Genomic DNA, 26446 nt, shown 5'->3' with positions numbered 1-26446 from the left:
TTGATTAAAAACAAATAAAATAAATATTTTTTATGATACCGAATTTTATCAATAAAAAAATATAACAATATTGTTGAAATATAAGTAAAGTCGATGATATGCATATATGACCCGTCACGTGACACATAATAGTTAATGCGTAGATATAAAATCTAGAATCCGTGTAGGTTGAACTCGACAGGCTTTCTTACAACCCCCAAGACCACGTAAGAGCTAACCATTGAGCGAATCGTTGACGCTTTCGTAACTGTAAATCGTACAATTTAAATACGTTATAACTTGTAACTGCTATATATATTTATATTTAACTTATCGAATTATACCCGGAAATGCGGTTCAAAGTGCTTTGTTATGCTCGCAATAAAAAAAAATTTTTTTAATAGAATATAATAATTAAAACAAACAATTATTATTATTATTCTAGCCATGCTTTATTAATATAAACCTTAGGTGAATATTCACCCGGCATTAAAATTATTGAAATTTCGTAATGACTATTCAGTAAAAATAAACTAATTGTTTCATCACACAATCGGTAATAAATAAAACATTTATTTAAAGAAAAAGTTAACGATTATTTATAACTTGTTGAAAAATATCTAAAGTCTTTTAAAGGCACGATACATTATTTTTATTTTTATTTTTAATTATTAAATTATTTATTTATTTATTTATTTTTAGAAAGATAGTATCTGTTTGAATTATTTATATTTATGTAATAAAGGAAAAATTTTAATTTTTAAAAGGAATAATTTTATAATTAAAAAATATATCATTCAATTTTAAGGAAAGTTACGTCAGCGATTGGATAATGTATAAGGTGAATGTTTCTACTGTTGACAGCGTCCCAATTATTCACGTAAACATCTCTAGAATCAACTTTCCGACGTATGTGCTTGTTAGGGTGATTCAAAAAAAAAGAATATTTTTTTTTTCGTTTGGTACTCTGAAAAATAGGTTCCTAGACACCTCTAAGAAAGTCTCTCCAAGCATGAGTTCTTAATTGTAACGGGAAGGTCCTCCTTCTTACAGTTTTCTATTTTTTCTTATTATCAGATAGAAAAATTTATATCTCGCTTCCAACTACTTGAAAAAATATCTTGTTCCTTAGATTTTGTAGGAAATTGAATGCTCTACAAAAAGGTCTCTTACGATTTTTTTTTTGTAAACCCAACCGTTTAAAAGATATTAACGGTTAAAGTTTGATTATTTTTGGGAAAATTTTTTTATTTCTTATGAATTTTATAACTCAATGAAAAAAATCATTATGAATGATGAAACTCATAGTTTTGTAGGAAATTTACTGCTCTATAAAAATGATCTCTTATGATTTTTCGATCAAGTTGAGCGTTTACGAGATATTCATCGTCAAACATCAATGCATATCAATTTTTCTAGTTTTTGATCAATAATTCGAAAAATTTCAATTTATTCTGTGAGTTTCAAGGAAATTTAGACAAATTTGAGTTTCTATGAATAGAAATATGTTATGAACTATTTTTTTAATTAGTTTTTTTAGTCTTGGACATGTTTGATTACATTAAAACAAAAATTAGTGCATTTTTTTAAATATATAATTCAATTTAGTGTGTTTCACATGTGTTTCACTTTTTTATCGAAAAATTTATTTATTTAATTATCAACTGCCATATAATTTTCAATATTTTCAACATAACGGTACACTTTTACTGTAAATAATTTCCTCTATTGCAGTTTGGGTAGTTTTTTCGATGTTCTTTGATAATTTGCAATAAGTATTGGAATTGCTCTTCATTTTTGTCAAGCATTGATTATACTCACTAACTAATGCAACAGCTCGTTCTGCTGAATCATTAACAACTTTCAATTGGTTAAAGTATTCTTTATTTTCAATGTAACTGTCATTAGTAGGCCACGATTCAATATCTTTATCAAGGAAGTCATATGGTAAATCAAAGATTTTAAAGAGATTTAAAGACTTTTTAGAAACAAAGTCACTCAGACTTTTTGCGTTAATGAATTCAAATCGTTTTTATCAATTATAAATTTTTAGCTTTAGAATCTGTACCGTTACGAGTATTAACAGCTCCAACAATATTTTTTTACTTCCAATGAAACGGTATCGTCAAATAATGATAAAATGGCAAGTTCATCACTTAAATACCATAAATGCAAAATCATTTTTTCACAAGTTGCTGAAGAAATCAATGAATTGATATTTTTGTACTCGAATAAATTTTTCAAAAACTGCAAGTCATGATTAGCAGCAGTTGTTGCAGAAGTTGATGAAAACCAAGCTTTTAAATACAGTGTAACTATAAATATACAAATTTGCCGAAGACCGTCCAATTCTTTATTAGAAAGTTTAAATTCATTTCTGAATAGAAACATTTTTAAACTGTAAATTGCCTTCGCCATCCACCTAGCATGATGAATTGCACCAGGACGTTTGAAAAAATTTCTTCTTGAGGCATTTCTCCAAGGAAAATCAACGATAATTCCAACAATTCTTTATAGTCATCTCGGGGTTGTAGTAACTATCAAAAACAATTAAAAATTTGTCAGAAACAAGAAAATTTTTTTCTTAAAATCGCAGTTAAATCATACCTGTAAGGATTGTGCAATTAAATTAGATATTTCATTTTTTTATCCAAAATGATATCAGCAACAACAGTATCTTCAATTCCAGATTTATAATTAGTTTTATTTATTTCATCCCATGATTTTTAAATCTTCCGAACATTGGTACGTTTGGCCCAGATGACACAGGCCAATATACTTCAAATGCACTTCTCAATATGATCTCAAAAATGTGGTGACGACATGGTAACCAGATTAACTCTCTTCCCAAAGTCTTTTCAATTGCCTTACATGTACCGTTATGAATTCATGTATAAAGAAAATAGATAACTATCGTTAAATTTAATATTTTCAACAAATTGTAGATTATATTTAAAATCCAAATGAGTAAATAATTCTCAATAATTTCAAAAGTGAAATTCAGTAAGCAATAAAAATTAAACTAGAACGTTAATAATTAAATATTTTTAGATTAAATTATCATTGATAAGTTACCTGTATTAACTGCCGTCGTGTCAAAACACATCGCCTTAACATAATTAGTAATACCCCATTCACTCAATGTCGATAAAATGGCTGATGTTTGATTGTCTGCCGTCCCAGAATTCATTTTTGGAACCCCAAGTAATTGTTCGGTACCAAATGCAGTTAAAATAACTGGTAGCCGTTCCACAGATTTTGATCCAACAAGGTCATTCAGCATTTTTCCGTCCCAATGCACAACGTATTTATCGTGTGTCTTAAAGTTGTCATTAAGTCCTTTAGCAATGTCTTCTCTTTGAAGCATACGAGCTCGTTGAATTGAACTATAACTGAGCGTTGTATCTTCAATTTTAATACCTACTGCTAGTAAAACCGGAGCAATAATAAACATCGCATTTCTACTGCTGACATTAGCTCGGTCGAGTCCAAAAATGACTTCAGGAGTTAAGACATCAAGTTTTGCTCGTTTTGTCGGAATTGGAGGTTCATACTCTGAATCAGATCCAAAATTTGTAACTCCACTTAATGTATACGTAGAGAACGACTCTGATTTTTCACTTGGAACAATCGCATGACTGGTAGACGGTTGATCTAAGTCTGGAATAAGATCTGTTTTATAAATTAAACGAAGAAAATGTATAGAATTTATTCATTTTGATGACAAATAATTAAGAAAGGACTCCAAAAATTGTCTAGTCAAATGTCATCTAGTCATCTATGAAAAGTTACACTACTACCTGACTTTATAATAATTAAATATCTCAGATACTTACTACTCTCATCTATTCCCATCATAGTTGTGGTTAAGTTTGATACAGGTACATTATTAGAAAGAATCTCTTTATGGGTACCGAATTTTGATCCAAATACAACTTTCTAATATTATCATCAAGCACTTTTAAGGATTTTTCGCTCACAATGTCGAATAATTTTTATCGAAATTTTTTTGTAATTTTAACCATTGACTGTGATAGCGAAGAAATTTTTTGACTGCATTAGGAGCTCCACTAGTTGGAATCTGATTTTTTCTCCACAGTTCAATAACTTGGTCAACTGAATTTTTAGCACTTTGTTTGATTGAATACTTTAAAATTTTAAGTTGGTAGAAAAACACACGCATAACCTCTTTCACTTTTGGTAACTTACGTTCCGAAATTCTTTGTAGAGGTATTCCGATAAAACGTATTTCTTTATTCATTGTAGGTTAATTGATGATAAATAAATTTATGTGATGATTATAAGACTTATTTAAAATGAATTATTTTATTACGTATTCAAGATGATCAGTTTTAGGAACACTGAAAATACGATATTAAATGGGTAGATACTGAAGATAGTTGAGAGTAAAAACATAGATGGCGTTAGTTTCAGAAGACAAACAGAAGAAGAAATGGAATTCAAAACAAAAATCCCCTCGAACGAAAATTTTATGTATATTTTGTGAAAAACAATTTAAAAATACGCACTGAACAAATTTCATAATAATAAATGACAACGCGATTAAGATTTTAAATTATTAAAGATAAAATTTAAAAAAATATTATTAGAATAAAAACTTTCAAATGAATTTTTGAACAGAAAACATCTATAGGAGTTGCTTTTATAATAAAAACTCAAATTTGTCTATATTTCCTTGAAACTCACAGAATAAATTGAAATTTTTCGAATTATTGATCAAAAACTAGAAAAATTGATATGCATTGATGTTTGACGATGAATATCTCGTAAACGCTCAACTTGATCGAAAAATCATAAGAGACCATTTTTATAGAGCAGTAAATTTCCTACAAAACTATGAGTTTCATCATTCATAATGATTTTTTTCATTGAGTTATAAAATTCATAAGAAATAAAAATTTTCCCAAAAATAATCAAACTTTAACCGTTAATATCTTTTAAACGGTTGGGTTTACGAAAAAAAATCGTAAGAGACCTTTTTGTAGAGCATTCAATTTCCTACAAAATCTAAGGAACAAGATATTTTTTCAAGTAGTTGGAAGCGAGATATAAATTTTTCTATCTGATAATAAGAAAAAATAGAAAACTGTAAGAAGGAGGACCTTCCCGTTACAATTAAGAACTCATGCTTGGAGAGGCTTTCTTAGAGGTGTCTAGGAACCTATTTTTCAGAGTACCAAACGAAAAAAAAAATATTCTTTTTTTTTTGAATCACCCTAGTGCTTGTACAGATACACAAAATATGCAAATAGTTGTCTTGGTTCAAATCGTGGTTTAAATAATTAAATTGTTACTAAAACCTGGGAGCAAGCTCAATATTAACGATGCTAAATCCGAGGTTTACATTTTATTCTGTTCAAGCCAAACTCGCTTTAATTTTTGCCAAATATTTGAAGAATCAAGTCCAAGATTTGTTTTTTTTCTTACATCAATTCTTTATATAAGTTTTAATAATTTTTTTTAGTTAAAACTTTTTTTAATTCCAGCAAAATTAAAACAGCTTCAATCAATTTTTTATTAATCGAAAGTATTTTTTATTAGTGCATTAACCTCAACATTAATAAAAATAAAAAATACTTATCGAAAAAAAATAAAAAGATAAGATTTTTGTAGACGAAATAATTTATGATTCACAGTACAACGACCTGTAAGTCTTCCTGGAAGTAGGATACGGACAATTATACATTAAACGATAGTAATAAGAGGAAAGAGGAGAGTTCAGTGATGTGAGATGATGGAGATCGACCCGATTTTATTCAAGATCTAACTGGAATATAAATAATGCCCGGATGTTGTTCAGTTCCCGTCTCCTGAAGCCAAGCTTCGATGTTTTAATTTCACTGGCGATCGGCTAGTTTCATACTTAGATTAATATTAAAGTAAATCATTGAAAATAAAAGGAAAGTTTTTCACGTTAACTAGAACAAAAAAATAATTAATTAATTATTCATTCTATTCCGTGATTGTAAATACATTTTTATTGTATAATTATGATTGCTTAATTTGATCTAACTCAATTAACATATTTATTAGTTCATTACTCGCTGATCTAGGATCAGAAATTGGAGAATTTATTTATTTTTTAAATAAATTTTATTATTTATATAAAAATTCTTGATTTGTTTTGAAAAATTTTTAAAGAGTTTGATAAAAAAAAAAAATTCTTTTGTAATGATCATTTTAATATTTTTTCTATGATAAGATAAAATTATAAAAATAAATTCATTAATTATAATTTTGTTTATCTTAAATTAGTGACAGATAAAAATTTATTGCACGTGGTTTTATAACGAGAAACGAGGTTCACTATTTTCTTTTAGAGAAATTTATCTTGGAAAAAAATGTTAAAGAGAAACTAAATGAATCATTGAAAAAAATAATTTTTTTTTTTTTTTTTTTTTTAATTACTTGTAAATATAATTTCCAATTCAAGTTTATAGTGAGCCGGAATCATTAAATTGACAGTCAATTCTTTTTGAGTTATTTATAGATTATGCGCAATGCAATATTTAAACGATATCAATTATTAATTAACCAACAATTGTATCAGTTACTTTCTTTGTTAATTTAATAAAACAAACTGTGTTTTAATTTTATTTTTTTAGATTATATTAATAAAAAAAATTGTAAGGAAGAGTGAAATTTTTTTGGAGCATGAAAAAATTTATTTTAGTCAATAATTATTTTTTTTGGAGCAAAATTTAAAAAAGTTTTAATTTAGTGAATTAATTTTTTTCTATTAATAATTATTAATAAATTAAATTGAACGATTTGAAATAAATAGTATTTAAATTTCTCAATAATTATTGATAAATTTTTTTCACAGCTTCAAAAGTCTAAAAATAATTATTGCTATTAATAATAAAAGATTATAACGCAAAATAATATTTCAAAGCAATATCTATAAATAATATTTAGTTAATTGTAAACAAACGACACTGAAGTTGACAGGCATTAAAAATTTTTTAGAATTTTGTAGCAATTTTCTTATTCATAAAAAAAATTTAATTAAAAAGTTTCACATGTGAAAATTAATAAAAATTACAAGTAAAAATTTTTAGAAGCATTTTTTTTTTTTTGAAAAAAAAAAAAAAAAATATAAAACATCTGTTATTGACAATAAAATAAAGTAATAACAAAATTTCCTCACCTGGTGTTATTAATGGCCACTAAACTCCTCTAATCCAATTTAACCAGAAATATGTTAAAATGTTTTATATTAATACTTGGAAAATTGCAGCGTGTACTTAACTTGTACTTATTTAGGACATAACCAAAATCACAGGCAAGAAAAACTAATCGTTAACGCCCACGTAAAGATTCACTCCATCACAATACACATAATAACAATAAAATAAACTTTTAATAATAAAATCACTTTTCCGAACCGAATAAAATTAATTGTGTAATTAAAATTACTTTGTTAATTTTAATCAACGTCCTCTTGATTTCAACGACTGTGTGCTATTTACTAAAGCTGTCAGCCAGCATCTGGCTATTTTTTTCAACTCGAAGATTCTCACACTACCCTCAGTGTCAGAAAATGCATCCACTGCAAATTTGTTTCAAGGAAGTTATTTCAAGGTCGTGATTACATCTGCCAAAAAATAATTTTACAGTCAATAATATTCACACATTATTTTATACCAACTATACATGCATATAAATTGTGACATTAAAATTAATAATACATTAATTAATTTTTTTGAACAAAAAAATTTTTTCCAAAAAAATTTTTTTTTTTTAAATTGTATTTTTAATTTTTTTAAAATTTATTTGTTAAAAAAATGATTAAATATCTGCTAAATAATTTTATGAGAATTAATTTATTAATTTTTTAACAAATTAATTATGGCAAAAATAAATGAGAAAAAAAAAATTGACATTTAGAAATTTAAAAAAATTATAAATGCAATTTTTTAAAAATAGTTTTTCAGAAAAAATTTATTTGTTAAAAAAAATGATTAAATATTTGCTAAATAATTTTTTTTATATAGAAATATGTACTTACATACAAACATTTAATAATTTTTTTTTCAATTATCCACAAGTCGATCTGAGAAATTCCAGAAAGAGCAATGACAATAACTTAATCGAATATTTTTTAGTTCCATTGACAATTACTCCCCTGGCGAGTATTACCTCGACAAGTAAAGCATGTGAATATATTTGTGTGCTCTATTAATTTATATTTGACGAAATACTTGTATTAATTCAGCGACTTGGACAACGAAGTGTAACGCCGGGATGAGATTACTTGAGTTTTCTATTGAACTGGGAACTGCCGGTACAGTTTTGGTCTTATTTTATATGTTTTTAAATATTATTTCTGTCACGAGTTTAACGAACGAAGTATTTCATGTTCTGTAACTACCGCATACGTGTTATCGTGCTCCGTTTAATATGAATACTGAACAGAGCGAGTGTGGGACGGTTTTATATACATTGACGTATTTGTTATACTTTTTACTCCAATCGGTGAAATTTCGGATTAATCTTATAAGATTAGTAATTGCAGCGCCATCTTTGGGATTTATTCAAGAAAACTTTGTATTTGTTACCCGAAATAGAAATAAGACGGCCTCTTTTACCCAGATTCCGATTACAAATGAAGAGGATGTGGATAATGGCGCCATCTGTGCAATCGGAGTCCCTCCGAAATATCCGAAATTAGGTCCAGTTGTCAATTTTCATGAAAAGTCAACTGCGCATGCGCACGGTTAAATTTGAAAATGCGCGCGCTAATATAATAATTCAAATAAATTCTAAAGGCGCTCAAATTAATAATACTGAACTTGACAGACATTAAAAATTTTTTTAGAATTTTTTAGCAATTAAATTATTAAAAAAAAAATGTAATTAAAAAGTTTCACATGTAAAAATTGATAAAAATTACAAGTGAAAATTTTTAGAAGCATTTTTTTATTGCAATTGATTTGTTAAAAAAATTTTTAAAATTGACAACTAACTTCAGTATGATTAGGATTAACATTTAGTATGTAATTAAAATTTTAATTATTTAATAATACTAAAAAAAATTTTTTTTAGTTTTTTTTTCAATGAAATATTTACACAAAATTGTCTTGTAGAAAAAAAAAAAAAATAAAATTTCCGCAGTGAATTAAAATAACTTTCTTTAAAAGTACTTGATAATTTTTTTAAAATCAAAACTTCATAAAAAAAACCCAATATTAAAATAATTTCCTTGGAAAAATTACATTTTATAGCATAAATCTTTTTAAACTTGATATAAAAGAAGCGAACATGTAGTTAATTATTCATTTGAAAATGGGGTGAAAAAATATCGCTTTTAATTTAGTTTCTTGTATCGGTTGCATTGTAATTAACAATTCATAAATTGCGAACATAAAAATGAGTTCATTTATTATCCACGCTGATTTTTATCCCTTTATAAAAATAATTTATTGACGGAGTTGAGAAACGCCAACATTTAGTTAATTATTCATTAAAGTGGGGTGGAAAAAGTTTTATTTTTTATAAACTGGCAATAAAAGTCTAGTAAGAGTTTTTTTCTAATTAAAAATTAATTTACTGCTAGAATAGAAACGAAGCTATTTATTATTCACTCGGACTTTTTATCCTCTTTATAAAATAAAGACAAAAAAATTCTAGTCGTCACTACAGTTGTCTATTCCTGATGATCGGAATATAAGTTAGAGGAATTAAAAGCATTCTAATTACAAATTTTCAACAAAAATGTCGAGAATTTCGCCAATTAGATCACATCGAACAACATTAGATATTTCGTTAAAATTAATCCAGTTAAATATTTAAAAAAGTATTAATTTAGGCAATAGTAAATATCAAATTAATTTTTTTATTAATTAAAGATGGCTTGGTATTTTTGATTTTGACTCTCCAAAAATTGCTATGAAAATTTTCAACGCCGCAATAAGAGTAACCAATTGGATTATCGTAATATTAACTCTTGCAACAATGGCTGCCGATGTATATGTCAATATAAAAGATTTAGAAGCAGTAACCAATGACGTGGGTTACTTATTCCCAATGCTTGGAATACTTATTAAGACTTTTGCGGTGGTTAAAAATCAACGAAGCATTCGTCAGCTTATTGAAGATATTCATATTAATATTGAGAACTTACGTTATTCTTCAGGTAAATCAACGAATTATTTTTTAGTTTTGTTAATCATTTGATTTTGATAATAATTTTTTATTATTTTATATTATGTGTTATAATAGTAAGTTTAATTTTTTTAATTATTTGCTCAAAAAATTTTTCACCTTTAAATTTTTAGAACATAGAAAAAAATTAATTCAATTTCCGTGGAGGACTTTTTAAAATTGGAATTTTGAGTTTTGCTCTTAACAGGAGCTGTGTTTGGGCATTTCCTGAGATATTTTATGGTGAGACGATTTATTTAATTTTTGTTAAATAATTCTAAATAAATAATTGTTAAAAAATTCTACGAAAATTAAATGAATCGTCTCACCACAAAATATCTCAAGAAATGCTCAAACACAGTTCCTATTAAAAACAGGACTCAAAATTCCAATTTTAAAAGGTCTTCCACGGAAATTGAATTTTGACACACCCTAGTGTATATGTTATCAATTAATTATTATTTTTTATAATTAATTTCTTACAAAACAAAACATAATAAGAAATTAATAATCAAGCATAATATTTATCACTAATAAAATTGATTTTTCAAGATCTAGGTGTATTAACAAAAATAAGAACAACATTATTTTATCAAAACTTTGATTTCTTTGCCATTGCTACAATATTATCAGGCACTGTTGTTGCACTAACAGCAATGTCCGCAGAAACAGATACAAAGTTGGCGTTACGTGGAATTTTCCGTCCGATACAACTGTCAGTCCGACCTACGAAATAGCTTTTTTCATGCAATTTTGGACTGTATTCATAAGTTGCCTGTGGATACTTATAATCGAAACATCGATTATTGAACTAATAAGATGGATAAATGTTCAACTAGTAGTACTGCAAGCTAATTTTGAACATTGTAAAGACTGGGAGTTGTCTCGTGCGACTTTCAAAATGAGCAAAGAAAATTATGATGTAATAAGGAATTACAGATATTTCAAAGTTACCGATGAACAAACCCTAATAAAATCATATATACCGTTCAATGATAATGAAGCAAATGTTAAAAAAGATTCGTTTGCTCTCAGATATAAGACGTGCTTGAAACATTATCGTAGAATAATTAATAATGTCTCAGAATACAATGAATTTTTGAGTGCTCTGCAATTTTTTACAGTACTTATAACTTGTTCATTTGTCTGTCTCTGTTTATTTCAAATTGTTATAGTATGTTTGTAATAATATAAACATTATTAATGTAACTCAGGGTGTTTTATCTGAAGAAAGACATTTTTTTTCTCGTTAAAACAATTAAAAAAAAAATTTCTTTAAAATTTTAGCTCGTTCTAAAAAATTAACAGCTTAAATTTTGAGAGAAATTTTTTTTTTTTTTTCCCCAATGTTTACATCTCAAGATTTTATAAAAAAAAAATCTTTCTGAACAAAACACCCCACTGTTACTAAATAGTGAGTCATTAATAATCAAAATGATTTTTTTATTTTTTCACAGAATAAAAACAATAAAGCAGCCGTTTTTAAAAGTTCAATATTATTATCAGCAGAGTTGTCACATTTATTTTACTGGTGCTTCTTTGGTAACTCATTAATAGAAGAAGTAATTACATTAATTTAATAATTGTTTTCATTTCAAAATCACTTTCATTGTTAAATTTTAGGCAATGTCAAATAATTATGCTTGAAATAAATATTTAAATGAATTTTTCCAATTAAAAAAATTTTTTATTACTTTTTAAGAGTAAAGGATTAATTACTGCTAATAAATATTTGTTAATAATCAAAAAATTATTGCTAAATATTTAAAAAATTGTGGGGGCATATCTTCCATCCACTCCTGAGTAATTAATTGTTATTATTTATAATTATTTAATTATTAATTATTATTATTTATAATCATTAATATTATTTCATTATTAATAGATAGAGATAGATTTGTTACATTGTACAGCAGTAAGAACTGCGCCTTTTACAATTTTTTCTTCGCAATTGTCCTGCCTCTCTCTTTTCACTGCGTTCGAATTTCATTCAAATTTTTCACTGCGTTCAAGTTTTTCTGCCTTTTTCAATGGCCACACTGGTCAGAGGCCTAGATGGACACTTGGAGAAAATCAGTCAGTCCCGAAAACCCATTAGCTTCACCTCGTCTTATAGAAGTACACGCGTGTAATTCTAGATAGATTATTTTAAATAAACGTTATTAAACTAAAAATACTTCTATTTGCTCACTAGCAACCCGCACATCCCAAAAAATGAAAAATGTTGTTGTTGTTTTTTTTTTTTTTTATTTATTTAGTAAATATTTTTGTCAACTTATTTGTTAATTATTTTGACTCCAAACAGACTGAAAGGTTGCGGGTTAGTCAATATAATTCTGGTTGGGAAGTTCAATTAAATAAAGATGAGCGTCATCTTCTAATAAATTCTTTGATAGAAAGCAAACTTCCTTTGCAAATAACAGCTGGGAAATTTTTTGTTTTGTCTTTAGCGACCTATTTAAAGGTGAATATTATTTTATTAACAATTATATACTGCGGAAAATTTTTTTGCAGTAAATTTGGAGTACCTAGTAATCGTAAAGCGATAAAAAAATTAAGGGTAGAATTTGTGGCTTAAAAAAAAAAAATTAAAGCTACCAAATCCAACCCTGTAATCTAAAAATCAATATTTATAACAATAAATAATTTTATTAATTTTTTTCAGGTTATACAAAATTCTTATTCGTATTTTGCAATCCTCAATACTGTGCATAGTAACGATGATGATGATTAATAATAAATAATATCACTTTAAGTAACTGGTAGTGAAAAATAACTATATTGTAGATCTTGAGACAAATAATAAATTCATCAATTGCAAGTATAGACTTCGATCACGTAAAAATTATAATATAAATTTTTTTATAAGTCTATCAATATTAATTTATCAAAAATTAATTTAATTATAATAATATTAATAATCTTTTTATCTGCAGCCAACCGAATTTTTCTTTATATATTCACCTATACCGATCATCGGCACTTTATTTATTTAATCCCCCACTTTTTAATTTAATAATACGTATTTACAGTCGATAACAGCGACTTGAGAATAAAGTTTTATTCTCTGCAGTAATAATCATTCTAATTTTGAAACTTGCCCAAAATTTTAATCTGATAAAATTTTGAATAGCAAATAATTCAGAAAAACTGATAAGCTAATTTAAAAATAAAGATAAATAATGTGAATTATTTCATAATCGAACGACGTAATAATCGATAAAAAAATGTAACTTATTATTAATCCTATAAAAAGTGTGGATGCATATTTTACAATATTAAATGACTATCTTATGCAAATCATAATTAATTCTTAGCGACAAGAAGAAAAAGACAAAAAATCACACATAGCTTAGGAGACAAGTGAATCGGGAGTAGTGTAACTACAATACAAACATAATAAAGTGTGTGAAGTACGCTCGCACATAATTACACCTCCAGTATGCGTATTGCCGTCTTTACGCATTGCACTGATCATCGTACAGTTTGTATGCGCACAGACATAGTTAAATGGTCGGTTATCATACAAGTGTGCATACGTACATGCATGCACACATCCATCCGTCTATATCTGTCTCTAGTGATTCTGTCGAAATAAAAGCAAAAAGAGTTAAGTTAAGTATCATGGCCGTACCAGTACAATTGGTTTATACGCGCGTGCAATAACGTTCAATTATTTATGATTTATCATCGATCGTGACGTGGTTTTGTCGATTATTGTCAAGTTTACGAAGCGCCGTCGGTGGATCATTGAAAAAATTCATATGGATACCCACGTGGCGAACCAGGTGAGAGAGATGGCTAGAGTTTGATTACAACAATATAAACCCTAAACCAACAAGTTACTTCACAGATATCGATATCGGTAAGATCGACCGCTGAACCACCTTCAACATATTTTACCGCCACTCTTTGCTTTACTTATTTCTGATATGTAAATTTTTTTATTTTATGTAATTATATTCATTTAGTTATTTTTATCGCGTTATCTTCGGTAACTTTTAGTTTTTTTCCTTTCAAAGTTACAGAAATCTTTTTTATCGATCTGAATTCAGTCCACGTTTTTTAATACTGTACATTTAATTTTATGTATTTAAATTCTGTGAAGTTAGAAATATTTTTGCAGAATTAATTGGCAGAATACAAAAATTTTTACCATTTTTTTAAGCAATTTTCACTTGAAAATTAGTTTTTTTTTTTTTTTTTTTAAAGATCTAATATGTTTGTCTAAGATTTTGTGTTGAATCGATTCAAAAGAAAAATTTTTTTCGCCCATTATTTGCAATTTATCTCTTACTCATTAACAGAAATTCAATTTAAAGTTTAAAAAAATCATTTGAAATTGATAAATTAAAATTTTTAAGTAAAAGAATCTTTGTTTGTATTTTTGGAAATTTTGTTTGATGTAAAAAAATTTTTAACGAATGTTATCATTAAAAATTCAATAACTGTTGACGAAAAAAATATTTTAATGGTTTTTTAGAGCAATAGTTGGTCAAATAAATACTCTTATAGTGAATACATTTTAATGAGCATCTTCATCTATACGCGCACTGATTTGTAATCATGTGGAAAATTTTCGTGGCCTATTATAATAAAATTTCAGTACAGTCACTGTGAATTATTTCAGCACAATATTTAATCGGTAAAACAGTCCTTGTGTTTTAATAAAAAAATATTGTTCAGATTTACAGAAAATATTTATTATCGACAACCAACATCTTGACATAAAAATAGTAATCTATAAAATTATTCGATAATTTTTTTCTCCAATTATTAGCAATTTTTATTATCAATAATTAAAGATCTTAATTAAGGCCATTAATATAACAATTTAAAAAATTGATAAAAATTTTAAAAAGTTATAAAAAAATAAATTAATATTTTTTATCTTAATTTTTTTCAGTATTGTTGCATTTTTTAATCATAGAAAACGATTTTATATTTTTTTTATACAAATATTTTTTTTGACATATCTTCTTTGTCTAAAAAAATTTTTTTCGTTAAAATTATAATTTTTACAAGCCAAATTTAGGCCTGAAGCTTGAGAAAAATAGTTGAAAAAAAAAAAAAAAAAAAAATAAGCATTTAACAGAGTGTAATCTCTCGAAGATGAGAATCTAAACTCCAAGAAGATATCTTTGATAACGAGCCGTAATTCGTGAGCATGGCTTTACATATTTTGATAAAATAAAACCATCATTGTAGGTATAAACCTTGTTTACTTTAGTCTCAATAGTAATACATCTTAATCCACTGCAATAAATCTAAAATTACAGTGCTGTACTTAAAAATCGTAGATTTGACGGAACAGAAGTCCAAGTACGACAAAATGGACGACAGCAGTAAAGAATCGTGTTCATTGGCCACTGATTGTCTTCAAAATCAATCGCCAGGTTCGCCATCTTCTCATGGTGAGTTTTTTCGATTTTAATACATGTTAAAGCCGTCTTGTAATATTATTTTCAGCAAAAAAATTTTTTTTTAAATTTACAATATGAGAAATGACTCATTTGTACAAAAATAAATCTCTTGTTAAAAAGATGAATTTATAAACAATTTATAATTATAATAATACAATTTTTTTCAATGGACATTTTTAATCGGTGATTAAAATGTCTAGACTGGAAATTTTATTTACTTATGATTTTATTTAAATATATATATATATATATGCAACTATTATCAATATTCAGCGATTACAATTAAATTATCAGTTGTTACTCAGTTTTAGGGATAAAGAAAAAAATTTCTGCATCTGCTTGTCATACAATATAATAATATTCAATCATGAATTGATGAATCGTCTAGGCTAATTAACTAATGGATTAATTCCATGGTAACTATTCTGTCAATATGTCAATAGTGAACATAAAAAAAAAAAAAAAAAAAAAAAAAAAAAAAAAAAAAACTGCAATTTATTCCGACTTTTTTTTATAAATAATAACAGTAGTAGCGTATTAGTACAGTGAGAATAATGTATGAAAAAACTCCTTCCATAAATTATCCTTAAAAAGTCATCTTTCGTGACTACTTCTATATAATTGTATTGAAATAGCTTCGCTCATCATGTCAATAAGTAGACAGGCTCCTTACATTGTGACCCAGACCTCCTCGGCTTTAATATTCGTCATGATGTAGATGTTAAATTGTACTTGAAAATATACAAGTTATTATAGTAGTGTTGGGCCGTGAAATAAAAAGTGATGCAAAAACAACACTTTGGCGAATGGATATGAGTGTCCTTTTGAATTCATCACCGATTATGAGGAATTATTATTGCATTGTGTTAAAATTTAAAAATTCTCAGCATCATTCTCTAAAACCTCTTTTATTCATGTTAGGTTATAGATAATGTATTTATGATAATTAATTTATTTTATCACCCGTATTTTTGGTGCATTAAAATTATCATGGAAAAAAATTTTATTTAAATAATTTTCTTTTATTTAATAATTGATAAATTAAGCGATACCTTCTCAAAGTGGTATCTAAAGTCGGTACTGTCTAAAAGCGACGTTACCAGCTGGTTTATCCAATAGAAAATTTTCTCTGAACAAATACAATCGTATTTCGTTTGAAAAATTTTCTGTCTTTAAAGAATAACTTTATTGAGTCAAGTAATTTTTTTATTTTTTACGACAAGATATATATATATATATATATATATATATATATATATATATATATATATATATATATATATATATATATATCTAGCATTGAGATTAAAAAAAAAAGCGAGTCGATTTTCGTTAGCCACTTGTTAATAGGCAACATTTCGTCCAATTGAAATGTAAAACAATCCATTGAAAAGAAACACAAAACGTATTTAGCAAGACCTACTTGTTATTCACTATGAATAATCTACTTAGCCGTAATTATTCTATAAGTTTCCAACCGACCCCGACGCTGAACTTTTCATAAGTTAAACAGTCGAGACAACATGTGAACCTGTGCTATATACCAGTCGGTTAAAAACACTAACATAATTGATTAACTTGCGTGGTGTATTGATGTTGTTTTTCTGTAACAGTCCGTCTTCTCTTCAAGCATCATATGTCACATTAATATATATAAATATATAAGAGGTGAACTATTCCTTAAGGTCGAATTGAGCAAAAATTTTTTCTATAATTCAACAAACAATTGTATTTATGCAACAATATACGCAAGTAATCACTAGTCTCCATTTAGAAATTTTTTTGTCGCGGTTTTTGTGGTCTCCCATCAAATTATTATTTTTTCCATGATACGTCAATAAATATTTATCCTAGACTTGTTTATATTATCGATCTAAATATATACTTATTTACAATGCGATGTTATTGTTTGTGTGATCATAATCATTAATTATACGATAATTATTGTTATTAATTTGGTCCGGTCATTAATAAACTGTTTTGATGATATTATATTCCAACTACTTGAGCACATGGAACATTTATGTGATAAATATACACTCTTAAAACATACAAAACCTTGTCTACAGATTAATAAGTAAATATAAGTATAATAAAATTATAAATTATAATAAATTATAGCTTCATAACTGTAAGCTCAAAAGAGGGGTCAATAGATAACCTTTAACTCAACCATGCGACTCAAGTAAAATGACATATAACATAATATTTTATGAATATATATTCACACCATTTATTTCAACAATAATATAGTAAAAAAAAATTTATTTTACTGGAGAAAAAAAATTTTTAATTAATTTAATTTTTAGAAAATAAATTAGTTTTTTTTTTACGTCAAGAAAAATTTCTTGGGTCAACAATTTTTTTTTTCAAACAAAAATTGGACTTACTGTTTTTTTAAATATCAAGATAACTTCAGAATTAATTTTGAGAATAAATGTTTATGATAGATGTCTGGTGAGAATATAAAATTCATTAAGATCGAGAATGACTTCTATTCGCTTAAACTAATTCAATGAATTTTCTTAATCTCATCCAGGTTGCTGCAATTATCGATGCAATATGAAAATAATCCACTACGATTGCGATAAAATAACCTTCGTTTATAATCAGTGTGTTATGATTTATTATTGATTGTGTTAATTAGACAATGATCAACGTTAGATAATTCCATAAAAGCTTCCTCATCTCACTGACAGAAAGAGCCTGAATTATAGATATTTTTTGTTGTATAAATTTATTGTACGCTCGTTATTATTTAATTTTTCAAAAGTCGTGGCAGAAAAAAAACTTGATTTAATTCTTTATAATGGTCAGCGATATAATCACCTGATTAATGTTTAAAAAATATTTTCGATCAATTTAAATTTAGATTTTTTAAAGGTAATTCGAGAATTTAGTTTTACTCCACTTGATTTTTTTTCCATTAAAAAAAATTAACTTTAATGTATTCAAACTGGATAGTTTCGGTTTGATTAATTTTGCAATGAAAAATCTACCTCCGTTTTAAGCTATAAATTCTTTTATTTAATACTTATTATTTATTGAGATTTTATGTGATTTATATAAGCGGTCGGAGGTGAAACTTGAAAGCATTAATCCTCTAATTATCGTGAATGTCATTCTCCCATTAATTTTATATCTGTATTATATTTTATTGCTCAAGAATTATAATATTTTCATATAAACTCTAAAGCAAAAATTGAAGGATATTTATTTTAAAAAATCGATAACACTTTAGAAGCCGTTTAATAATAAAATTAAGTTATAAACCTTACCTATTAAATTTATTAGTACACACTAAAATAGAGTAAAATTTTTGAACTAAAAAAATTATTTCGAAGAGTTTCACTGACTTTAATCAAGGCAAAAAAATCTTGAATCAAATAAAATTTTCTTAAATTAAGAAAATATTTCTTCAAAGATTTTTGTACAAAAAAATCAAGACGATAAATTTTTTCAGAATGATTTCTTTGCTTAAGAATTTTTTTTTCTAAATATTCAGCACAATTTTTGGTCGAAAAAAATCAAAACTTTCCAAGACAAACTTGAACAATTTATCTTTAATTAATATATCATTAAAAATAAAATTCTAATAATCATTCAACTTTATATCACTTATTTTTTTATTTTTTATGACTAATCGACAAAATTGACGACTAAATTTATAAATATAAATATTTATTTATTCTAGTGTCAGTTTACCCAGATCGTATCTTAACATTTAGTATAAAATAAAAATAAGACGAATTACAAATTCAATTTTTGTAGTTCGTAAATATTTGTTTATTAATACAAACTTGTAATAGATAAAAATCGTTTAAATAATTATCTTCGTATTTTTATGACGATTTCTGAGAAGCGCTTTTTTAATATTGAAAAAAAAACGACTGGTTTTTCACGATAACTAATTTTTTTATTTAATAACTCTAAAAGAAGAAAAAATTTCAGGGTAAGAATGTTCTATAATTATTAGAATAAAAATATTGAAATAAAATTTTATTAATTATTATTAAAATGAAAATATTAATTTGATAATTAATTAAAAATAAAATTTTCGAAGTGTGACTTTAATTAACCGATAATCATATCAATAACAGAGTAATCTTCCGCAAGTGAAGTAGCACGTGCAACGCATGTGTAAAAAAAGTGAGTAAACAATTTATTATCCTTTATAACTTTTGAGTTGTAATTTTATTCCATAATTATGGAATTGTTTTGTTTCTTTTATGCTTGAGAAAAAAATGGTACGATTTAGAGAAAATGTCTCATTTGTAATGATAATAACAATTAAAATGAAAAGTAATCGAATCGTAATAGTAGGTATATAATAAAAATAATGAGAACATATAATAGTTATTGTGATTTAATGTAGTTATACTGCATTTTAATATCATTAAGTCACTACTGTAATAATAATGATTCATTTTTCTGTGACACAGTAAATAGGGGGCGGCTAAGTAAGTTTGTTTAGTGCTCGTGCCAAATATGACGCATCAACACTAGTCTTAATAATTAAAATAAATAATTTTTTTGTTTTATTATGTTAAATTTAAAAAAAATATCAGAAGAAAATTTTTAGATTTATTTTTTTACTAAGTCAACATAAAGTTCGCATTATTTTGGTAATAATCTGCCTCAAACTTTTTGTCATATTAAAAAAACTGAAAATATCTTTCGTTTTATTTAAAAAAAATTAATGAAATTTTTATCATTTTTTTTTTTCAAAATATTTTTTTTCGGGAAATTGAAAAATTTTTATAATAAAATCATGTTGATTTCAAAATATTAATCTAAGGATCAATTTTATCATAAAACAATTTTTTTTTGTGCCATTGTAAATTGTAATAGAAGGCATGTCTTCAAAAAAAAAAAATATTTTATTAAATTATATGGTAGAAAATTTATCTATAAATACATGCGTATCAAAATATTATCTACATCTATTTGAATAATATTTTTTCATACACTTTTTGGACATTCAGCTTTCTTAAACGCGTAATTAATAAAACAGGTTTTGTTATTATTGAATTTTAAAACTTGCGGTGTCAATGTTTCAGTTATACGACAATAATACATCTAAAAATCTTTTTAATATTTATTACTGTTTATATTTATCTATCGAGTAATTTAGTAGCTATTTAAAGAAGAAAAGAAAAGAACTTTAAAATTATTAACACCCTGATCGAAAAAAACATCGTAGTTTCGGGGTTCTGTGAACTCAAGCATTATTATATCCATAAAACAAACAAAAAACCAAAAAATACCATTTTAAAAAATAATGAAATTATTTTTAAAGGTATAAAAAATAATAAATTATATTTATAGTCATTTCAAATAACTCGTTAATTTTTTTTTTCTTTTAATACTGGGTCTTAATGCGATTTATCTCAAAAGTGACACAAAAACTATGTAATATAGCAGATACAGACGTCATCGGATTAGAAAAATTCCTGTTCAAAATTTTTTTTTTTTCATTTTTATCGATAATCTTTCTGTCTTAGTAAAACGGAGTAAAGAATAAAAAATAATTGAAGTGAAATTTGAATTTTTTATAACTTGAAGATATTTTCTAAATAGTTTTCGAGTGACTAAAAAAAAAAAAAAAAAATGATTGTCCAATAATTTTTTTCCCATCAATCAATGTAATTTTCAGTAGCAACGCAAACAATAAATAAAAAATACACATAAATTACTTAACAAAAGACCAAATATAAGTTGAATTATATTGAAACAAACAATGAATCATTCGAGTTTTCATCCTCGGGAAACATAATTATCTTTACTTTGAGTCGTGATAAGGGCAGTTTTATTATTATTATATTAAAATTTTAAAGTATGATGATGACGCAAAATGGTAAAACCAAGCATTAAAAAACGAAAAAAAAAAAAATATAAATAAAATAGCAATCTCACTTATAGACTATCCTGGCTTAATTTCCATCATCTTACACGCACAGGGAATATATACAGTTGTCAGCAGCAAGATTAGATTATCGGTTTAGCCTGTTTGTCTCCCACCATCTTTCACTTTTCCCTCTTTCAAAACCCAAACTCTTCAAGTCGGTTGATTTAGTATCCACTGTGTTAGCAAGCTATGCAGGTCTGTTCGGGTTACTCATAGGTGACTTTTTACCTTGTATCACCGGTAATACTTGGTACTTATTATTAACACACAATCAGCCCTTTAGTAATTAAAAAGCTAACAAACAATAATCTTTTTCGTCAATTTCTTCTCTATCAGTACAATGTTTTAACGTGTGTGGTTATTTTTCCTTCGTTTACATTTTCGTGATTAGTGAGTGTACTTCACTGTCAATATGAGATTTGACGATCAATTTTTCACGTTGCTTGGTAAGTCGCTTCATTTTGTTCGTAGAAAATAATTTATATTTTCTTTACTAGTTTAAAAAATTAATAAATTTTTTTTTGGAGTAATTTAAATAATCAAAATTTATGAGTGAAATATTGAGGATAAAAAAATTAATCAGTCTTTGTTTATGAGAAATTAAATTTCCTACAAAAAAGTACTGAGATGTTTTTACGATATTTTGAAGATTTAAGCCATAATTAAAGTTTAAAGTTTTTAATTTTTAGTTCAGAAAAATTCAATTTTTTTTCGCATTTTTTTGTGAATTTAAAAAAAAAATTAATTAAAAATAAAAATGACATAGACTAAGAAGTGACTTAAACACTGCATGTATACGATAATTTTCTCATGAATTACCCATAGACACGTGAGTAAATAAAGGTAGAGCCAAATCAAATATTATTTAAAAATAAAAACGTCACAAAAAATGCTAATGTAAAATCGATTAAAAAAATCTAAAATCTCTCAAGAGTCAATGGTATCTTCGCCATGACCTTGTATATTGTAGATGCACTGGCCATTGTGTCAATCATAATTGAATATCCAATATTAATAATATTCATATACCAGCGAATAAAAGGTAAATATATATAAAATTATTCGATACTTAGTCGTCATCATAAATCCTGTTCGCTCTCGAGATGACTCCTTATTTTTTATTTCATTAATATATTTATGCCTGTTACGTAATTACGAAATTCAATCAACAGATAGTAAATATTTAATGCACGTGTATTGATTGATTACCATAAGCAATGTTTATTGCGTCAAAAAATGAACCCCTTGACTCGGTTTTTTTTTTTCACTCTCGTCTTTTTATGCCGATGCATTTAAATATTAAGTAATAGTACTTTTTTATTTTTAATACTATTATTATCATTATTATTTAACGTTTTTTTTTTTTTTTGTTAATTTGATGAATTGATTGTGTGATTAAAAATAAAGCCGAGGCCACGATGAGTTTTGCTAATTTTTGACGATGACACAATGAACAGGTCTCAAGGTCCTGATTCCTAATTTTGTATTTACAAATTATAAATAATCCTAAACAATATTTCAAAATTATTAAATCCATTTTTATCCATAAAAATTCATTATAATTATGACTTACGATCATTTGATTATTTTATTTTTAATTTTACTTCTCCTTATTTTTTTCTTTACAAGATAATTTTTTTCATTGATACTCTATCTACGAATTTGTTATAAACAATTCTAAAAATACACCGCATAAATGATATCTCAATAAATTATTTCTTTCAAAACGTTGATAGGCATTTTTTAATTTTTTTTTTTTTTTTATTATCTTAATCGATTATAAAATTTGTTCATAGTTAGAGATAAAATTTTTAAACTGTTATGCAACAAATAATAAAAAAAATAAAGCACTAGTGATTTTATTTGTTTGAATATATGTTATAAGTAGTCAGTATTTATTAACCGAGCGGGTAAAAGTGGTGCAACAAAAAAAGGCCGTAAATTTTATTTCAAATACAGAGATTGCATTAGTAATTTTATTGAGCAAACCGGGCATTCATTATTTACTCTATAAGATTTATCAATGCTTTTAAATACAAAAAAAAATTTTTTGACAGATAAAATTTTTGATTTTCCTAAAAAAATTATTTCCTGATTTTATTTGTAGAATTTTTTTCACTATTAATTGTTCTTAATTATCTAGTGGAAATTTGAAAGTTTTTCGGATAAAACTTTTTGAAAATTAAAATAGTGAAGCGGTTTGAAAGTGAATGGTTGTCATTGAGTATAATGCGAATGAGTGGCCAAAAAAATCTTGTTTAGAAGATTATTTAATTATTTTTATAATGTCATGGATTTTTGGACAATTGACATTAAAATGATGGACGAGTTTGAAGAATAATGTGTTATAATTAAAAAAATTATCTAGAAAATTTTAAAGAAAAAATAAAGGAGATTTTTAATAAAAATTTAATTAGATAATATTGATAGCGTAATTCTATCGAATAAATACTCAAAATTAATCAAATAAAATGATTTATTACTAATGATAACCAACAAAATCAGATAATTGTCTTATCTGCGAGAAAAGAAAGAAAAAGAATAAAAGTAAAAGTATTATTGTAATTTTATTGTTAATAAATAATGAAAATAAACGGCAGATAATGTATTAGAGATTGTGGTTAATGTGAATCATTAAAAACAGTTTGTCTTGTGTACGTTAATATGAACAAGAGAAGTCACTACTGTCCTGTGCTGTTAATATGTGTTTTATCGGACAATCTGAGTCACATTTCACGGCAACCGCGCTTTGTTTCAAACAAATCTTTTATAATTATACGTATCACATACTCTTAATAATAATAATAATAATCATACTATATGACAATTTAGTTTATTTACTTGCATTAATTGGCGTATCTTGACATTGTGAAGCTAATAAGATTTGATTCACTATTTTAAAATCAATAAACAAATTAAATTACAGTTTCCGTCAAATTGTAAACACTTGTGGTTAATTATTCACTAATTACGGTCTTTGCGTCATTTATAGTCGATTGTTAGCATTAATTAATATGATCGATACGCTGATAAAAAAATTGACTTGACTCAAGAGCCAAACTCTTGAACCAAGACACCAATTTGAAGAAAATGATTTTCTCGAGTCAAGAGAATAAATTCTTGAGGTAAGAAATTATTCTTGGTCTAAGAGATTTTTTAATATATTTATGTTGATAAAAAAATGCAACTGTATCTTCAGATACGGCGTTAAAATTTATTTTTTAGGTTGTAAGCCATTTTATGTTTACAAACGACCATACGCCGTTAATTTTTGATAAATATAAGTTAAATTTACATAAAAATATTTATTTATTTATCAAAGACGCCAGAAATGACATTAATAATAAATAGCATCTGAAGAAATTATTTTTTGATGGAAGACAGACAATAAAAAGAATATTTTGCGTTTAGTTGCAGCAAACTGCACGCATTTCGTCCTATTCAGGAAGTCGTAACATTCATGTGTCACGAGAGATATAGGAAGGTCGACGGATGTTAGATTTGTCGTGATATCTTGATGTAAATTAGCTCGGAGGGTCCCGACCCGGCTTTAAAATCACTCCACATCGCAATTGAATCATGATTACTGTTTAAAGAATTTAAGAATACCTTATATACATTTTTTCAATTTTATTCTCTGTTTGTCTACCGTACACGCTATTTCTTCCTTGAAGAAATGTAAAAAAATTATACATACGTATAATGCACACGTCTTGAAAAATGCTCGGTAATTGCTATTATCAATTAACGAGACGTAACATTTTAGTGTAAGATATGTAACCTTCATGAAATAAAAGAGACATATCAATAATAATTCCTACTGCAAGTCACGGTCGATAGAAGATACCTTGGCTTCTTAATCCACGTGTATGCACGACAGCTCGAAAACTAGGAAGACGTTGCTAAAGTATCTACAAGTTTTTATTGTAATTATTATTTTTATAAAATGTACGTATGTATATTGTATATAAAGGCGTTTGTTTGTGATATGATGAGGTCACGCACTTTATAATGTGTTGTTACTAATAAATGTACTTTCGTTTCTTAATAAATTTAAATGTTAATACATTATTTATATATTAATAAAATAATCACAAAAAACTCGTCATTGAATTGTTAGAAAACAATTTTTTCTCCCGTCGTTTGATTTTAATTTTTTTTTTTTTTTTTAGAAAAATTGTAAAAATATGAAATTAATTTTTGAAATCATTAAAAAAATTTATTGCAAAGTAGATGGCAAATTTTTTAATTACTTCTATAGTTTTAAATTGATTTTTTGAGTAACTAGAAATTTTAAAACTAAAAGTTACAAATTTTTTCTTATCAAACGCAAACTAAAAAACAGTTGATTTTTTTTTTTGTAGTTATAAATTAACGTATTGTTAATTGTAAATTTTTCCATGTGCAATAAGTAATATAAATACATAGATAAGCACCTTGGATGAAATAGTTAATGTGATCTGTTGCTACACGCGACCTAAAATCTTGTATCGATTATTACTAACATAAAAAGTTACCCGACAAAAAATGAAAGATGTATACCATTAACACTTTATGTACAACGCTGCATACATATATATAAATATATATCCACACACATAATTTGCTACTTTAGCGATGGTATATATATGAAACGGGTTTGTAAATTTCCATTCCAATCAGTGTAATCGACAATCGTAATGCATGCCAATCAAAATTATATTAATCAGTTGAGAATCTCAATTTATTGTCTGATAATTTTTTTATTTTTACTTCTTACTAGATCACCTTTAAATTCGGCCGTGATAAATTATGTATTGATTTAATTACAGTTTTAATTGAGTTTTTAGTTATTAGTAACGGAGATATTTAAATTGTGTCAACAAATAATTATTTATCAAAATTTTTGATATTGAAAAAAATTCAGTTTTAAATGTTTGATTTTTATTATTTACTAATAATTTATTGCAGTAATCAAAATGTTAATTTT

General features: G+C 25.8%; 4 protein-coding genes across 12 annotated transcripts in view; 2 read left to right on the top strand and 2 right to left on the bottom strand.

The window, feature by feature from the left end:
* The window catches only part of LOC141536977 (E3 ubiquitin-protein ligase AMFR), a 59199-nt gene that overhangs the window by 17168 nt on the left and 15585 nt on the right, over positions 1–26446 (bottom strand). The window contains exons 1-2 of one of the 2 annotated variants that reach the window (XM_074257814.1): positions 8012–8417; positions 7151–7597 (exon numbers count right to left, since the gene is read on the bottom strand). The exons of the other annotated variant lie outside the window; for it this stretch is intronic. The gene's annotated coding sequence lies outside the window, so the exon portion shown is untranslated. Of the gene's footprint in view, positions 1–7150; positions 7598–8011; positions 8418–26446 lie in introns of those variants that run through there. 2 annotated transcript variants of the gene reach the window in all.
* On the bottom strand, positions 2827–4374 carry LOC141535503 (uncharacterized). The gene is made up of 2 exons (XM_074255465.1): positions 3816–4374; positions 2827–3651 (listed from the first exon to the last, which is right to left on the bottom strand). Exons 1-2 carry the CDS (start codon positions 3835–3837, stop codon positions 3032–3034), a joined length of 642 nt encoding a protein of 213 aa, XP_074111566.1. The 5' UTR covers positions 3838–4374; the 3' UTR covers positions 2827–3031.
* LOC141536829 (uncharacterized) lies at positions 9958–12958 on the top strand. Its single transcript, XM_074257593.1, is given in 6 exon segments — positions 9958–10138; positions 10699–10839; positions 10842–11320; positions 11604–11708; positions 12452–12610; positions 12812–12958. Coding segments are annotated over 6 exon segments (1134 nt in total). The 3' UTR covers positions 12881–12958.
* Positions 13626–26446, top strand: part of Hnf4 (Hepatocyte nuclear factor 4) — a 27213-nt gene continuing 14392 nt past the window's right edge. The window contains exons 1-3 of one of the 8 annotated variants that reach the window (XM_074257857.1): positions 13626–13934; positions 15053–15350; positions 15447–15560. In XM_074257857.1, the coding sequence (XP_074113958.1) occupies positions 15479–15560 (82 nt within the window). In that variant the 5' untranslated portion in view covers positions 13626–13934; positions 15053–15350; positions 15447–15478. Of the gene's footprint in view, positions 14012–15052; positions 15561–21643; positions 21924–26446 lie in introns of those variants that run through there. The other 7 variants (XM_074257832.1, XM_074257851.1, XM_074257843.1 and 4 more) reach the window with 7 other exon arrangements.

This window comes from Cotesia typhae, unplaced genomic scaffold (genome assembly GCF_013202065.1).
Source record: "Cotesia typhae breed Kobodo isofemale line unplaced genomic scaffold, CoteBio_Ctyphae contig_123, whole genome shotgun sequence".
Lineage (NCBI taxonomy): Eukaryota > Metazoa > Arthropoda > Insecta > Hymenoptera > Braconidae > Cotesia > Cotesia typhae.
Note: the sequence above shows the minus strand (reverse complement) of the source record. Positions and strands in the feature narration are given on the sequence as shown.